At 42.9% G+C, this 16179-nt stretch overlaps 1 protein-coding gene across 1 annotated transcript in view; it reads left to right on the top strand.

Moving 5' to 3' along the window:
• The first annotated feature begins 5048 nt into the window (after positions 1–5048).
• Positions 5049–16179, top strand: part of sparcl2 (SPARC-like 2) — an 11199-nt gene continuing 68 nt past the window's right edge. The window contains exons 1-8 of the mRNA XM_083775595.1: positions 5049–5169; positions 7143–7215; positions 10474–10585; positions 10965–11083; positions 11239–11393; positions 13012–13124; positions 15191–15285; positions 15989–16179. The exon at positions 15989–16179 is cut by the window's right edge and continues 68 nt beyond it. Coding sequence (XP_083631721.1) covers positions 5107–5169; positions 7143–7215; positions 10474–10585; positions 10965–11083; positions 11239–11393; positions 13012–13124; positions 15191–15285; positions 15989–16044 — 786 coding nt within the window. The 5' untranslated portion in view covers positions 5049–5106 and the 3' untranslated portion in view covers positions 16045–16179. The remainder of the gene's footprint in view (positions 5170–7142; positions 7216–10473; positions 10586–10964; positions 11084–11238; positions 11394–13011; positions 13125–15190; positions 15286–15988) is intronic.

The following is a 16179-nucleotide window of genomic DNA, read 5'->3' as shown; positions in this document are numbered from 1 at the left end:
TGCAACATTATTGGAATGGCCGAAAGTAGCCTAATAGTGGGTAAATGACAGTGAATATGGCGGAAAATGAGAAAAGAAAACGAAAACAAATCTATAATAATTAGCATGGCAAATTGGCAGCCTGAGTCCTTTTTATTAGTGTTCAATTTCAGCTCAACCGTAATGGATATCAAGGAATGCATTGAATGCAGAGGGAATAATAGTCTGAACATGAATGTTGTTTTCATTTGGGTTTGCAGTTGACTCAGTAATATCAGTGGCCTGGTTCTGTGTTGTCTCAACCACACATCTCAGCCATGCACCTGAGCATGACCTTTGTCATCCCTCTCATGCTGAGCCTTCTCTCAGACCTGGTCATGGTGAGTACTGACACTTTAACTGTGTGGCCATGCGTGACAACTGTCTACTTTTATGCTTAAGCTACATCATGAGTGAAACTGAATTTAGGCAACAATTTTGTTCCATTTGTGCCCCGGCCGGGTTTGGTTTGTTTTGACAAAACACAGAGATGACAGGATTATTCCCAAAATTCAAACATATTGTTGTCTTAGTTGATTTCATGCAGCTGGAATTGTCAAACTCATCTGGTTGCTACTGCTCCAGGCGGGGTCATTTGCTGATAGGTGTTAAATGGTGGTTGACTATGGGGGAGAGAGGCCCAGTACTGTACGTAAAGAAAAAATGCACCTGTTTATCATCAGCTTTGGCGTGCGTTCAGGGCAGATGTGGGTTTGGCGTGGACTTCAAAGCTGCTAGAAATATCAGTGTGGAATTGTAAACAGACTACTGAGCTAGTTCCACTTGGGAAAAACATTGGGTTGTCATTCGTGAAATATACAGCTTACAAAATGCGACAAGCTGTTTCTCATTTCTTTGAACGTGATACACAAAGTGGATGAAAAACATGAGCTGTTTTGTTTCTCTAAACCTATCAAAACACATTTATATTGTGATTAAAGTTCCGGTTTTACAAAAGAAATCTGCAAATACCTTTAACATATCTGTCCTCAGTTAACCTGAAGTATGTCTACAAACTTATTGCAGATTTATCTCTGATGATGTCAATTCCCTACTCTCGTTTCTTGATACATGATACAAAGTGGATGGAAAACATTCCTATTGTTGTCAAATACCAGGATCAGTTTTACAACATATATATAATATATATACTTGACCGTTAACTTATCTGAGTGTACTTGTAACATAAGACGCCCTGAGGGCGAGAAGCAACCTCGCCATATAGGGCGAGGTCACATGCACGCATCCGCCTGGGTGACGGCAGACTGCCTGGCGAGTGCTGGCACTTTGGCAGGGAGGGTCAGATCAACATATGGAATGAATTCTGTACTGGCCATATATGGAGCGTGTCTTGAGTGTACAGGGTTTGATGAGGTCAGATCAACATAATTGTAATGTCAGAACAGGTCAGCTCCATATATGGAGATCTAAGGGTGGCAGCAGGGGCAGGGTCTTGAGTGTACAGGGTTTGATGAGGTCAGATCAACATATGTAATGTCAGAACAGGTCAGCTCCATATATGGAGATCTAAGGGTGGCAGCGGGGGCAGTGTCTTGAGTGTACAGGGTTTGATGAGGGCCCAGGTAGGGCCGGGCCTTTATTTTCGGGCCTGTTGAGAAGTTATAAGTCAAAGTCATACGATTTCTCACACACGTTACCGCAGTAAAATCTGTTCTCCGCATTTGACCCATCTCTTGGAGCAGTGAGCTGCAGCCGTGCCACGCTCGGGAATCATTTGATTAGTATAAGAACTCTAGTTCTCGCCGGCTGCCGGGCACAGCTGCACTAATAACTTTGGGGAGGGCCTGTCTAGAGTTCAGTCAAAAGGGAGACATTGAAGAGGAAGGACATGGTGGGGAAGGATCAACATATGGAATGCCAGAACAGGTCAACTCCATATATAGAGGGCATTGAGGTATATACAGATCTAGTGATGACCCAGTCTTCTCCATGTCTGGCTATCCAGGGTTTGATGAGGTCAGTGTTGTGATCTTCATATATGTAGCGTGACACGAGGCGTGACGGACTGACGGCCATATATGGTGGTGTGACGTGTCACGTGGTGTGAGGGACTGATGGCCTGGTGGCGTGATGGAACGACTGACAGAACGACTGACAGGTTTTGCAGGTTTTCATAGTAATCTGCGACCTATGGTCGCAATTAGCTATAAAGTGTGTGTGTGTGTGTGTGTGTGTGTGTGTGTGTGTGTGTGTGTGTGCGTGCGTGCGTGTGCGTGCGTGCGTGCGTGCGTGCGTGCGTGCGTGCGTGCGTGCGTGCGTGCGTGCGTGCATGCGTGTGTGCGTGCGTGCATGATAGGGAGGCAGAGCCCAGCGCAAACAGAGGCAGGCTGAGGAGAGACTGAGACCTTACATCGGCAGAGTGGCCCCAGGTGAGACTCACTGTAGGCTACAGTAGAACAATGTTCCTTATACAGTCACAATAATGAACAAATGTTTTATTATTATTACTTGCGCGAGCAGAGCGTGCGCAAGTAATGTTTTCGGCTGCGTATGTCGGTGACACCCTTGGCCAATCAGGGCGTTGCGTACGTATGTCGGTGCGTTGCTTGGCCAATCAGAGCGTGAGTTGGCAGCTTTGCATATGTCCCCTTGGACCCTTTGACCCTTTGGATTGCCTCCTTGTGTTGGTGGCATTGCTCGGCCAATCAGGGATTGGCTGTTATGTGGATGACATAACAGATTTAAGTTTATAGTATATATATTAACTATATATGTCAGATAACTATAACTATATTGAATTTGTTTCAATAACTTGAACGGGGTCTGCTTATAGCGCAGTAGTTAATGGTGGAGAGCCAGGGCGCCTAAACAGAATGTAAAGCTGTGTTCAGACTTGGATGGTTAGAGCGGTGCGATTATTCAAAGTCAATGCAAATGCGAACGGGAGCAACGCGACCTGGCGCAACACAAACGGGACGAACCGAGGTGAATATACATGTTCAAGTCTGAACGCACCTTACGTTGACAAGAGTCAGAGATAAGTTGCACACTCGGCTCGCGCACAAGTAGGCCAACTTGTGTGCAAAGTGCAAGTTGGCAGCTCGACAGAGTGCATTGTTTGTTATTATTTAATTATTTATACAATGACAATGACATCATTTGAAAACACATAATGAACCTAAATATATACTTTGTTGAACGAAGTCCCCCAGCGATCTATACAAGGCCCCCTCCGTTTTCCCACTACACCAAATGTCTTTGCCAAAAATAGCCTATCTATAGTATAATACATCACAAGTGCGCAACACAGCTGTGTTGTGAGCTGGTACTGTAGATGTTCTATTTTCGTCATATATTTTCGCTAAATATTTAACACAGAGAGCGTCACTGGGTTTGTAGTTAAAGGAGCACTTTGCCCATTTTCAAACATGTTATCTTATAGTCCTCACTAATGTTCATGAGACATGTACCATTTCTGTGTCACTGTCTCAGAGTAGGGATGTTGATACTTCAAGAACCTGCCTATACCAGTGCATCAGTAGGCAGGTTTGGTAAATTCAAACAAGAATTGATATACCCTTGTTTTTTATGAATGCAAGAATTGCTTCTATGTATAACTTTCAAGGCAGAGAAAGGCTGCTGTATAGTTTATTTTACCTTGAATTGAAATCTCCACTGAACAATGATGTTGTCATTGGTAGGCATGTTTCTGACCTGTTCACAGCCCACCAATGAGACACAGTGAGAAAGGATTTATAAATATTAAGCATTATAAGTTTATTGTGAGGACCAATTATAAGAAGATATGGTTGAAAATGGGTTAAGTGGTGCTTTAATTTGTAGCTTCTGGTAGAGAAATCTGGAGCTTTTCTTCCCCTTCTTCTTGAATAAATAAAATAATAAATACATAAATAAATCTAGATACAAGGGATGGTTTTTAATATGCCCATTTGTTTTGCTAAATTGTTTTGTGAGACTGATATTTAAATGTATGTCATTGATTTAAAAGTCAAGAATACTTCTGTACCCATGGCTGAGGCACTGGAGCTGCAGTTTAACTGCATTGACCTGATAAAGTATCTAACATTCCAATCATTCTCCATATGGTGAGGCAAAATGAAAATCCCTTCCTCACAATTCTCCCCTACAGCCTACCTCTCTATTCATCTATCCATCATCATCGATCTCATTGTCCCTTTCTTCCATCACACTCTTTGCATGGACTTTTACTTTACATAATCAGTACGCTTTTTGTCAATTCAGAGGAATGTGTGTGTGGGTTCTTCTTCTTCGAGTCCGTAGCAATCTCAGATGTCGTTCTGCCAATAACGGGTACAGGCCTGAGGCCACAGCTGATGGGGTGGGTACTGCCAAGTCTTCTGGACTGCAGCGGGTGGCACATTCCAGTAGGTGGGCCATTGTCTGCACGTGTCTTCTGTTGTGTAGTTCCAGACTTTCATCACCTTGCACCTCCCCTGTTCCACATGCAGTCTACTGACTGAGTGACTTCCAGGTTGTCCAGCCAAGGTCATGGCCACTATAGCGAGTCTTTCTGTCGGTGTTATTCCTCTGTCCGGCCATTCAAGAGCGTGCGTGTCACGGAGACAGGAGACAGAACAAGAGAAAACCCTGGTAAGATTTGTTATTTCTTTTTTAACTGAACAGAGTGTGTGTGTGTGTGTGTGTGTGTGTGGGGGGGGGGGGGGTCTCTTTAGAGAAAATTACTTCCTCAGCCAAAAGCTGAATGTCCTCTTCGTGAAACTCAACCCTTCATTTCCACTGTAATGGGAAATTATTGTGGTCTAGTGACTCAATGACCATCATTGCTTCCTGCAACATTATTGGAATGGCCGAAAGTAGCCTAATAGTGGGTAAATGACAGTGAATATGGCGGAAAATGAGAAAAGAAAACGAAAACAAATCTATAATAATTAGCATGGCAAATTGGCAGCCTGAGTCCTTTTTATTAGTGTTCAATTTCAGCTCAACCGTAATGGATATCAAGGAATGCATTGAATGCAGAGGGAATAATAGTCTGAACATGAATGTTGTTTTCATTTGGGTTTGCAGTTGACTCAGTAATATCAGTGGCCTGGTTCTGTGTTGTCTCAACCACACATCTCAGCCATGCACCTGAGCATGACCTTTGTCATCCCTCTCATGCTGAGCCTTCTCTCAGACCTGGTCATGGTGAGTACTGACACTTTAACTGTGTGGCCATGCGTGACAACTGTCTACTTTTATGCTTAAGCTACATCATGAGTGAAACTGAATTTAGGCAACAATTTTGTTCCATTTGTGCCCCGGCCGGGTTTGGTTTGTTTTGACAAAACACAGAGATGACAGGATTATTCCCAAAATTCAAACATATTGTTGTCTTAGTTGATTTCATGCAGCTGGAATTGTCAAACTCATCTGGTTGCTACTGCTCCAGGCGGGGTCATTTGCTGATAGGTGTTAAATGGTGGTTGACTATGGGGGAGAGAGGCCCAGTACTGTACGTAAAGAAAAAATGCACCTGTTTATCATCAGCTTTGGCGTGCGTTCAGGGCAGATGTGGGTTTGGCGTGGACTTCAAAGCTGCTAGAAATATCAGTGTGGAATTGTAAACAGACTACTGAGCTAGTTCCACTTGGGAAAAACATTGGGTTGTCATTCGTGAAATATACAGCTTACAAAATGCGACAAGCTGTTTCTCATTTCTTTGAACGTGATACACAAAGTGGATGAAAAACATGAGCTGTTTTGTTTCTCTAAACCTATCAAAACACATTTATATTGTGATTAAAGTTCCGGTTTTACAAAAGAAATCTGCAAATACCTTTAACATATCTGTCCTCAGTTAACCTGAAGTATGTCTACAAACTTATTGCAGATTTATCTCTGATGATGTCAATTCCCTACTCTCGTTTCTTGATACATGATACAAAGTGGATGGAAAACATTCCTATTGTTGTCAAATACCAGGATCAGTTTTACAACATATATATAATATATATTGACCGTTAACTTATCTGAGTGTACTTGTAACATAAGACGCCCTGAGGGCGAGAAGCAACCTCGCCATATAGGGCGAGGTCACATGCACGCATCCGCCTGGGTGACGGCAGACTGCCTGGCGAGTGCTGGCACTTTGGCAGGGAGGGTCAGATCAACATATGGAATGAATTCTGTACTGGCCATATATGGAGCGTGTCTTGAGTGTACAGGGTTTGATGAGGTCAGATCAACATAATTGTAATGTCAGAACAGGTCAGCTCCATATATGGAGATCTAAGGGTGGCAGCAGGGGCAGGGTCTTGAGTGTACAGGGTTTGATGAGGTCAGATCAACATATGTAATGTCAGAACAGGTCAGCTCCATATATGGAGATCTAAGGGTGGCAGCGGGGGCAGTGTCTTGAGTGTACAGGGTTTGATGAGGGCCCAGGTAGGGCCGGGCCTTTATTTTCGGGCCTGTTGAGAAGTTATAAGTCAAAGTCATACGATTTCTCACACACGTTACCGCAGTAAAATCTGTTCTCCGCATTTGACCCATCTCTTGGAGCAGTGAGCTGCAGCCGTGCCACGCTCGGGAATCATTTGATTAGTATAAGAACTCTAGTTCTCGCCGGCTGCCGGGCACAGCTGCACTAATAACTTTGGGGAGGGCCTGTCTAGAGTTCAGTCAAAAGGGAGACATTGAAGAGGAAGGACATGGTGGGGAAGGATCAACATATGGAATGCCAGAACAGGTCAACTCCATATATAGAGGGCATTGAGGTATATACAGATCTAGTGATGACCCAGTCTTCTCCATGTCTGGCTATCCAGGGTTTGATGAGGTCAGTGTTGTGATCTTCATATATGTAGCGTGACACGAGGCGTGACGGACTGACGGCCATATATGGTGGTGTGACGTGTCACGTGGTGTGAGGGACTGATGGCCTGGTGGCGTGATGGAACGACTGACAGAACGACTGACAGGTTTTGCAGGTTTTCATAGTAATCTGCGACCTATGGTCGCAATTAGCTATAAAGTGTGTGTGTGTGTGTGTGTGTGTGTGTGTGTGTGTGTGTGTGTGTGCGTGCGTGCGTGTGCGTGCGTGCGTGCGTGCGTGCGTGCGTGCGTGCGTGCGTGCGTGCGTGCGTGCGTGCATGCGTGTGTGCGTGCGTGCATGATAGGGAGGCAGAGCCCAGCGCAAACAGAGGCAGGCTGAGGAGAGACTGAGACCTTACATCGGCAGAGTGGCCCCAGGTGAGACTCACTGTAGGCTACAGTAGAACAATGTTCCTTATACAGTCACAATAATGAACAAATGTTTTATTATTATTACTTGCGCGAGCAGAGCGTGCGCAAGTAATGTTTTCGGCTGCGTATGTCGGTGACACCCTTGGCCAATCAGGGCGTTGCGTACGTATGTCGGTGCGTTGCTTGGCCAATCAGAGCGTGAGTTGGCAGCTTTGCATATGTCCCCTTGGACCCTTTGACCCTTTGGATTGCCTCCTTGTGTTGGTGGCATTGCTCGGCCAATCAGGGATTGGCTGTTATGTGGATGACATAACAGATTTAAGTTTATAGTATATATATTAACTATATATGTCAGATAACTATAACTATATTGAATTTGTTTCAATAACTTGAACGGGGTCTGCTTATAGCGCAGTAGTTAATGGTGGAGAGCCAGGGCGCCTAAACAGAATGTAAAGCTGTGTTCAGACTTGGATGGTTAGAGCGGTGCGATTATTCAAAGTCAATGCAAATGCGAACGGGAGCAACGCGACCTGGCGCAACACAAACGGGACGAACCGAGGTGAATATACATGTTCAAGTCTGAACGCACCTTACGTTGACAAGAGTCAGAGATAAGTTGCACACTCGGCTCGCGCACAAGTAGGCCAACTTGTGTGCAAAGTGCAAGTTGGCAGCTCGACAGAGTGCATTGTTTGTTATTATTTAATTATTTATACAATGACAATGACATCATTTGAAAACACATAATGAACCTAAATATATACTTTGTTGAACGAAGTCCCCCAGCGATCTATACAAGGCCCCCTCCGTTTTCCCACTACACCAAATGTCTTTGCCAAAAATAGCCTATCTATAGTATAATACATCACAAGTGCGCAACACAGCTGTGTTGTGAGCTGGTACTGTAGATGTTCTATTTTCGTCATATATTTTCGCTAAATATTTAACACAGAGAGCGTCACTGGGTTTGTAGTTAAAGGAGCACTTTGCCCATTTTCAAACATGTTATCTTATAGTCCTCACTAATGTTCATGAGACATGTACCATTTCTGTGTCACTGTCTCAGAGTAGGGATGTTGATACTTCAAGAACCTGCCTATACCAGTGCATCAGTAGGCAGGTTTGGTAAATTCAAACAAGAATTGATATACCCTTGTTTTTTATGAATGCAAGAATTGCTTCTATGTATAACTTTCAAGGCAGAGAAAGGCTGCTGTATAGTTTATTTTACCTTGAATTGAAATCTCCACTGAACAATGATGTTGTCATTGGTAGGCATGTTTCTGACCTGTTCACAGCCCACCAATGAGACACAGTGAGAAAGGATTTATAAATATTAAGCATTATAAGTTTATTGTGAGGACCAATTATAAGAAGATATGGTTGAAAATGGGTTAAGTGGTGCTTTAATTTGTAGCTTCTGGTAGAGAAATCTGGAGCTTTTCTTCCCCTTCTTCTTGAATAAATAAAATAATAAATACATAAATAAATCTAGATACAAGGGATGGTTTTTAATATGCCCATTTGTTTTGCTAAATTGTTTTGTGAGACTGATATTTAAATGTATGTCATTGATTTAAAAGTCAAGAATACTTCTGTACCCATGGCTGAGGCACTGGAGCTGCAGTTTAACTGCATTGACCTGATAAAGTATCTAACATTCCAATCATTCTCCATATGGTGAGGCAAAATGAAAATCCCTTCCTCACAATTCTCCCCTACAGCCTACCTCTCTATTCATCTATCCATCATCATCGATCTCATTGTCCCTTTCTTCCATCACACTCTTTGCATGGACTTTTACTTTACATAATCAGTACGCTTTTTGTCAATTCAGAGGAATGTGTGTGTGGGTTCTTCTTCTTCGAGTCCGTAGCAATCTCAGATGTCGTTCTGCCAATAACGGGTACAGGCCTGAGGCCACAGCTGATGGGGTGGGTACTGCCAAGTCTTCTGGACTGCAGCGGGTGGCACATTCCAGTAGGTGGGCCATTGTCTGCACGTGTCTTCTGTTGTGTAGTTCCAGACTTTCATCACCTTGCACCTCCCCTGTTCCACATGCAGTCTACTGACTGAGTGACTTCCAGGTTGTCCAGCCAAGGTCATGGCCACTATAGCGAGTCTTTCTGTCGGTGTTATTCCTCTGTCCGGCCATTCAAGAGCGTGCGTGTCACTTTTCCATTTATCTTGCCAGATGTTGGCCCTTGCAGCTTGCTGTGTATAGTGGGTATAGTAGATAGACATAAACTCAGTCTGAAGAAGAGCTTGTTTATCAAAACGTCATTTTGCCATCTAAAATGATTTAATGGAAGCAATTAGGTGTGCAGATCTTTCTGCTCTAATCAATAAGATATTGTTTTAATCCAGCATCCATTTTATTGGACATTGGGATGTGCAATGTGCATGTCTTTTGTAATTCTTTCTTAAACAGATATAATCCATCCATATACAATACCTACAGTCCTTATAACAGGGTTAAACTATAATTATTATTCCTTCTTTTACTGAAGAACAGACACTATGTTTTTGCTGTCTGTCTGTCTGTCTGTCTATATGAGCTCACAACGTGTTTCATCCTTGGTGGGTTGTGATCTTGTAGATCTGTTATTTTCTGGAGAAACTTTAATCAAATTTTTAAGATCTTTAAGATACACAAAGCCTAGTTTTGACTACTAAAAATAAAATGCTATTTAGTGGGTTTTTATATGGCGATGACCCAGTAAGTGAACTGGCCTGTCACTCTCCTATCTTTCAGATTTACTCCAGCCTTTTATCGCAGCCAGGCCGCTAAGGTCCACGGCTAATTTGAGTTACAGGGGTGACCGTGCTTTTGTGGTTGCGGGCCCCAGGCTCTGGAACATGTTACCCCGCCCCATTAAATCTGCCCATGTGCCCAGTCGACTAAACTTCAAATCTCTCCTAAAAATCTGTTCTCTCCCGCTTTTAGTTGTTCTAAGTAAATGCATTTTATTTGTTGTTGTTTCTTTTGTATCAATGCTTTGAATTACTTTGCGGTTTTAACCATGTGCATGTTCAGCACTTTGGTCAGCTTTGGGCTGTTGTAAATGTTCTATACAAATACATTTTGATTTGATTTGAGTTGAACTGATCACACAATTTCAACATTCTTGAATTTGCCTCAACACCAGTTTTTCATGACTCGCAATCTCATTCCGGTCTACTCCCTCTCTCTATAGGCCTACTGTACAATAAAACCAAGAATACCATGGAAATGACAGCTTTGATCTTCCTATGTTTCAGAAAAGTTATGTGAGCTGCTGAAGTGTCATAGTCCAGTGGGTTCTTGGTGCGAGGTTGTCGAGATAAACGGACTCCTTGTCCCAAAGTGTGTGTGCCCTCAGTCCTGTCCCCGGTAAAGACTTTGTTATATAATCAATTGTTGTTATAATCAACCTGCAGTCCATAGTGCTAATAAATAAGTTGATGCAGTAAGTTGTCTGTCTCTGTTCCCTGGAGTGTGCAGTCCCTTCCTTGGAAGGTTTTCTTCCCCCTTTATGATTATGTATGTGAAATCCCAAACTATAATTAGATATAACTGCAGGCAACTAGATATCCCAATCATCTTTTTAAGCTACAAATGTACACCATTCATGTTTACTGACATTACATTAGATTATATTGAGAATTGTCACTGTCAGTTATGTGAAGGCTTAAATAAAATATCCAGAACTTAATTTCCAGACATGGTGAGATTGTGTACTGTACTGTACTGTACTGGCTTGTGTGTTCAGGCAGAGGGTGCCAGTGTGCAGTGTTCTGGGGAGGACCTATGGGAACGAATGTCTGCTGCATAAAGAAGCCTGCCGAAAGAGACGGCGCAATGGACTGGCTCACATAGGATCCTGTATAGGTAACACGCACACACGCACGCACGCACGCACGCACACACACACACACACACACACACACACACACACACACACACACACACACTCAGTACTCATATACTGTACAGTACAGTTAAGTAACATGCTAAATCCTTGTTATTATTTTATTTTACGTCAGTTCCCAAGGCTGACTGCACTGTGGAAGAGCTCGGTCAGTTCCCTTATCGGCTCATGGACTGGTTCTTGTTGCTGAGTCGTATGGGAGAGACCTACGCTTCCGCTGCCCCGCCCCAGAGTTGCCTCAACCACACCCAGAGAACACAACTGGCACAGGTAGTTAACACACAGGTGGTTATATTCACACTGTTGGAACACAGTAAAAACGTACAAAATGTTACAGTAGTTAATCCAGGTCAATGTTGAATCCAACGATACAAAGACTAGAAGTTTGGTTTAGGACCTTTTCAAGGACACATTTCAATTGGGAAGAATACCCTGTGAAAGGCTATGCGTGGCAGTGAACATGTCCCCTTATCAACACCCCTGATCATGTAAAGAGAATAGAGGTCAAGAAAAGGAACATATAAACAAACTGAGCATAGGCAAAGGAGACTAGACAACTGCAATGTAGTAAATGTGTAATGTGTGGTTGATTGCGGTGTCAGTTAATGGTGATGCAATCAATATCCTCAGCAAAATATGATACTAATGAAACCATAAACCAGGGAAGAAATATCAAGGGATCACTTCCATTCTCTAAAGAAGTTTAATGGAGAACTCTTAACAGGGTGATATAGTCACTGCACTTCATCAATGCCGCAGCAAAAATCAATGCTAAGGACATGGAAAGTTCTTGTTTTGCTCATTATGCAGTCTTGCACACGCTTTCAGGAAGTCTATGTAAAAATAGGATGAGGTGGTCAATATTACAATATTACACTAAATTATTCAATAATGAGTAACTTAATATCCTCCATGCATGCCAGCCACCATGACCTCTTGCCCTCTACGCAACTATTTGAAAAGTGATATTGATATGACGTTACATCATTGATGTTGTTATAGCTATGATGACATCTGTGTATACATGTAGAGCAGCATGTGGACAAATGCATTCTTTAACCCTTATTTAACCATAATTGTCTCATTGTTTGTCTATGATCATTATCCCTTGTGTTCTGCACAGCATTTTGGTCAACGACAGTTGTTTTGATTAGATGTATCCTTTACTTTGCCTTTAAAGGAGAATTCCATGCTAGAAGGCTTTCTTACCTTTCTTTGTAGTTGTTACGTCCCCACCAAAGAGGTCCAGGTGTTATTTTGTACAAAAGGTCCTTTTTGGCTATTTCCCCTACCATAAGCCCTAAATGAATTGCATTGAATTGAATGGGAATTGAATGGGGCTATGGTGTTGTGCTAATTCGCTTATTTCCATCGCTCAAAATTGAAAAATAATTGTATATATCCTCTCTTTATAATGTAAATAATATCCCAAGCAGCACAGTTTACTACTTATTTCGATGGAAATAAGCGAATTAGCACAACACCCCATAGCCCCATTCAATTCCCATTCAATTCAATGCAATTGATTGAGCGCTTATGGTAGGGGAAATAGCCAATAAGGAGCTTTTGCACAAAAAAACACCTGGACCTCTTTGGTGGGGACGTAACAACTAAAAAGAAAGGTAAGCAAGGTAAGAAAGCATTCTAGCATGGAATTCTCCTTTAACCTACTGTAACAGATGATAGGGTGAATTGAAAAAGATTGAGAAGAGAAGAAAATAGACGGACAAAACAGAACAGAATATACAATATGATAATACAGTATATTTACTATATTATAAGGTTTAGTACAACGTTATAATACAACATTTATACGTTTCTTTGTCAGTGCAACCAGTTTTTTCACCAGTTTCCTACAAACATTCTCTCTCTCTCTCTCTCTCTCTAGCGCAAATTTCTCTCGTTGGACAAGAACAAGGACGGGAAACTGAATCGCAGAGATCTGAAGAAGTTGCGTTACAAGAGGATGCCACTGGAACACTGCGCTATGTCATTCCTTCAGTCAGTACCATGTCCATGTCTCTGTATGCCCTTCCTCCAGTCAGTACCACAACCATGTCACCATGCTATTCCAGTCAATACCACCACCATGTATGTCACTGTGCTGTTCCCTCCGTCAATACTGTAGCTGTCACCGCTCACCACACACCGTTGGTGTTGACACCACCGGGTTAAGCAGCACTGCTCATGTTTTAGGACTTCATCCCCTGGGAATGAAAGGCCTGAAGTCAGTCTACTACAGCAGTGGTTCCCAAATTTTTCATGTCAAGGACCCACAAATCGACATTTATTAGCCCGCGGACCCCCATTAGAAAATATATTCCAGAGACCAGTGATTCTCAACCCGTTTAATTTCAATGACCCCCAGTTTGACATGCATATTAGTCTACAGACCCCCATTTAATGGCATTGACCCCAATTTATATTGTAAAATCTAAGTTAATTTAAACAGACCCATTAGGGTCCGTTTGGTTCCATTTGTACACTCTCAGAGTTACAGACACATAAGGGTCCATTTGGTTCCTAACTATCATTTAGCTGGGGACCCCCTGGAACTCCCTGAAGTACCCCTGGGGGTCCCCGGACCCCACTTTGGGAACCACTGTACTACAGGGTGCTCACAATTAATGTATGGTTTAGGCTGTCAACTTTAACTTCAGAGAGACAAAGATAATGATTTACAACAAGAAGTATATGACCATAATATGACAGTATCCTAGAGATTATAAGCAACCATGCTGACCCCTTTCAGATGGATAGTCAATGATCCATCCATCCATAAACAATCTCCTTGAAAATGAATAGACAAATCTAATCTTGGTTATCATATAACAATATTGGCAAATAATGTATATGTTTCATTGAATATACAGTAATTGCAGGGGGAACTACTTGCACAATAATGATTAAACAGGCTATTTGATTAGTTCATAAATCCTAGGCTTACTAGGTAGGTGACTATTATACTAGGTTACTGTACTGTTTAGTCATGGACAACCCTGGTCTGGTTCATTTAGAATAATGTTCTTGTGACCTGTTGAAAAAACCCCACAAAAAACCCCACACAAACTGCCAATATAATGATTCCACACGACACTTTGGAATTTGACTGGAGGCTTGCGGCATGTTGTTCTTTAACTCATCGCTGCAACCGAAACAGTTAAAAATGTCTCACCCTGTGATGCCTTTGGCCCCTATACTCCAACGCCATGTCACACCTCCCACCATGCTGTTCTATCAGCAGCCCATCCATCCACTCATCCCCTGTGCCAATATCCCCTTCCTGTGTCCCCCTCCCCTCTCTTTCACCAACCACACCATCCCTCCATCATCTCACTCCTCCTCCATATTTAAGCACTTCAGCTGTCCTTCCTTCCCGTTTGCATCTCCAGCTTCTTGCAAATGTCCTCACCCACGACCTCTCTGTCAATCCTTCTGTCCTTCTCACCCTCTATGCCCTCTTCCTCACCCCCATCCCTCTCTCCATTTTTTCCCTGCCTCGTTTTCTCACACTATTTTCACTTTCACTCTCGACCGACCCACCCCACCCCCTCTCACACACTCTCTCTCTCTCTCTCTCTCTCTCTCTCTCTCTCTCTCTCTCTCTCTCACTCTCACTCTCTCTCTGCCAGTCTGCTGTGACAGGTTTTGTGGGAGAAGGGCTGCCTGTGTCAATGTCAACCCATTCCCAGCAATGATAATGTTTATTACCCAATGTGTGCCTCCTGCCGTACGTGGTTTAGCACAAATTGAGTCGGTACCCTTCAGAGATAATGCCAGGCTGAAAGACAGTGGCTGATGCACTGCTGTTCCCATTTTTATCTATTTTACATGTCTTTGTGTGCCTACGTATTACATTATGCAAGATTTGCATACCGCACATGTGTGTGTATGTGCGTGCGTACGTGCGTGCGCGTACATGGTGTGAGAAGATATGAGAAGATATGCATGTAGGCAGGACTTGTGAACACGTGCATTTGTTAGACTATCTTTGTCCGCTCTTTCTTACACTTGTCGAGGTCACCCACGTGTGCACCGCACTGAGCCATATTGTGCTGTGTGTGCAGGTCATGTGACCGTGACAGGAACAAGAAGGTGACCCTGCGTGAGTGGACGTCCTGTCTTGTGGACCGCTCCGAGGTCTGGTTCCAAAGCTTCATGTGTGAGTTGAAATGTCTCCCATAACCCATTCAAACTGAAATGTCTCCCCATAACCCATTCAAACTGAAATGTCTCCCCATAACCCATTCAAACTGTTGAAATGTCACCCCATAACCCATTCAAACTGAAATGTCTCCCATAACCCATTCAAACTGAAATGTCTCCCCATAACCCATTCAAACTGTTGAAATGTCACCCCATAACCCATTCAAACTGAAATGTCACCCCATAACCCATTCAATCTGAAATGTCTCCCCATAACCCATTCAAACTGAAATGTCTCCCATAACCCATTCAAACTGAAAAGTCTCCCCATAACCCATTCAAACTGAAATGTCTCCCATAACCCATTCAAACTGAAATGTCTCCCCATAACCCATTCAAACTGTTGAAATGTCACCCCATAACCCATTCAAACTGAAATGTCTCCCATAACCCATTCAAACTGAAATGTCTCCCATAACCCATTCAAACTTGAGGCCGATTCTACAAATGCCTTATAAATCAGTATAGTTCTCAAACTGACCCTAATCTACCTAATATCTTACCTTTCTACCATTGTTACCTGTGAAGTTTTTGCCTTTTTCTTTCTTTCCTGGAAAACAATGAACTGATGGAGCTTGCACGAAAATGTATTGCGCCCACTGATTTACAGCTGTAAACCGGCTGTGATGTGACAAAAAAGATTATGTTTGTTTCAACAGCAATGAAAATGGGTTCCCGTAAGCTGTGTCCGCTGACAAAGGATAGGCACCTTTGACTCAAGGAGCCGATCAGATCACCCACTCTGGGCCGGACTCACAAAAAATGACTAAGACAACCACAGCTAATATTGTCGTCATCATCATCATCATCATCATCATCATTTTGTCTTGCTCCAAGCAACAGGATCTCA

Source organism: Protomyctophum parallelum, assembly GCF_964188405.1.
Source record: "Protomyctophum parallelum genome assembly, chromosome: 10".
Taxonomy (NCBI): domain Eukaryota; kingdom Metazoa; phylum Chordata; class Actinopteri; order Myctophiformes; family Myctophidae; genus Protomyctophum; species Protomyctophum parallelum.
This window is presented reverse-complemented; position numbering and strand designations above follow the sequence as displayed.